At 47.6% G+C, this 2,245-nt stretch overlaps 1 protein-coding gene across 1 annotated transcript; it reads left to right on the top strand.

Moving 5' to 3' along the window:
• The first annotated feature begins 1,044 nt into the window (after positions 1 to 1,044).
• LOC138867508 (uncharacterized) lies at positions 1,045 to 2,028 on the top strand. Its single transcript, XM_070143357.1, has one exon. It carries the CDS (start codon positions 1,045 to 1,047, stop codon positions 2,026 to 2,028), a length of 984 nt encoding a protein of 327 aa, XP_069999458.1.
• The last annotated feature ends 217 nt before the right edge of the window (positions 2,029 to 2,245 follow it).

Raw genomic sequence — 2,245 nt, 5'->3', positions numbered from 1 at the left:
CATTATGTGGATTATTAAAGAGGTAGCAAAAGGCGTAGATCAAAGGGTAAATAGACAGACTATTAGCATACATTTATATGTGCGAATAAATCAAGAAATTAGTTGCAAACAAAGACGTGGATGCATTCAAAGAAAAGCAAGCTACACTGTCAAAACATCACACCACATTGTCACCACACCACAATACACTGTAACTACAGCAATCATCACACCGCACTGTGCCTACAATACAGTGACAAAACCGCACAGTCATAACACCACACAGTCACCAACCACAGTCATCACTACACTACACCATCTTCACCAGTCACTTCACCTCACCATACAGTCAACATAGCAACGCAATCATCGTTCATCCACCTGCACCACCAACAAACCACTCCTTCATCACACTACAGGCCTTTTCATCACACCACTACTACACCACGCTCCCTCATCTCTGATCTACACTATTACCATATTGTTACTTCAAACTTACCACACCACACAAAAACTATACCACATCACACCCACACCATACCTAGCCATAATCACACCATATCCTTATCTACTACACATCACATCCCCATTACACCAGATCTTTACCACACACCCTCGTCACCACACTACCTCACCACCACACCTTCACTACACCACCACAAAATCAGAAGACACGCGTCACCACACCACCTCAGTCCCACTCCTCATCCCATAGTCACCACACTTTCACTACATCACCACAACACCGGACGATGCGCATCACCACAGCACCTCATCACCACACAACCTTATCACCAAAATGCCTTATCACCACACCAGTCCACTTCATAACCGCCTCATCATCACACCATTTTCACAGTCACCACACGTTCACCACAACACCAGAAGACGTACATCACTATCACAAAATCACCACACCTTCACCACATTACCACAGTACCAGAACACGCACATCACTATCACCCCCTCACCACCTCATCACAGTCACCACATCACCACCTCATCACATAGTCACCACACCTTCACCACATCACCACCTAATCACACAGTCACCACACCTTCACCATGTCACCATTACCACCCCATCACAGTCACCACACCTTCACCACATCATCACACAGTCACCATACCTTCACCACGTCACCATTACCACCTCATCACAGTCACCACACCTTCACCACACCATCACACAGTCACCATACTTTCACCACGTCACCATCACCACCTCATCACAGTCACCATTACCACCTCATCACAGTCACCACACCATCCCCACATCATCACACAGTCACCATACTTTCACCACGTCACCATCACCACCTCATCACAGTCACCACACCTTCCCCACATCATCACCACCTCATCACAGTCACCACACCTTCACCACATCACCTCATTACAATTACCACACCACCATCTCATCACACCTTCACCACATCACCATCACCACCTCATCACAGTCACCACATCTTCACCACGTCACCATCACCACCTCATCACACAGTCACCACGCCTTCACCACATCACCTCATTACAATTACCACACCACCATCTCATAACACCTTCACCACATCACCATCACCATCTCATCACAGTCACCACACCTTCACCACGTCACCATCACCACATCATCACACAGTCACCACACCTTCACCACATCACATAATCACAGTCACCACACCTTCACCACATCACATCATCACACAGTCACCACATCACATCATTACAGGCACCACACCTTCACGACATCACATCATCACACAGTCACCACACCTTCACGACATCACATCATCACACAGTCACCACACCTTCACTACATCACATCATCACAGTCACCACACCTTCACTACATCACATCATCACACAGTCACCACACCTTCACTACATCACATCATCACACAGTCACCACACCTTCGCCACATCACATCATCACACAGTCACCACACCTTCGCCACAGCCCCAGAATCTCACCGCGCGCAGTTCTCTTCCCCGAACAACTTTCCCTCTCTGACCAGCATAAAAATAGCACGATTTTTCCCAGGTTCTTGACGCTGTGACGGGGAAGTGGCGGAGGGCAGAGGGACGGAGGGTGATAAAGATGGAGACAGAGAAAGTAGGGAAAGAAGAAGAAAGAGGAGGGGGGATTTGTGAGAGGAAAGAGGTAGGTGAAAAAAGGGGAATATAGGAAAAGAGGGAGGTGAGATAGGGGTTGATAAAGATGCAGAACGAGGAAGTAGGAAAAGAAGGAGTAAGGAGAAAAAGAGGA

This window comes from Penaeus vannamei, chromosome 30 (assembly GCF_042767895.1).
Source record: "Penaeus vannamei isolate JL-2024 chromosome 30, ASM4276789v1, whole genome shotgun sequence".
Classification (NCBI taxonomy): Eukaryota; Metazoa; Arthropoda; class Malacostraca; order Decapoda; family Penaeidae; genus Penaeus; species Penaeus vannamei.
The sequence above is the reverse complement of the archived record's forward strand: the minus strand, read 5'-3'. Positions and strand labels throughout refer to the sequence as shown.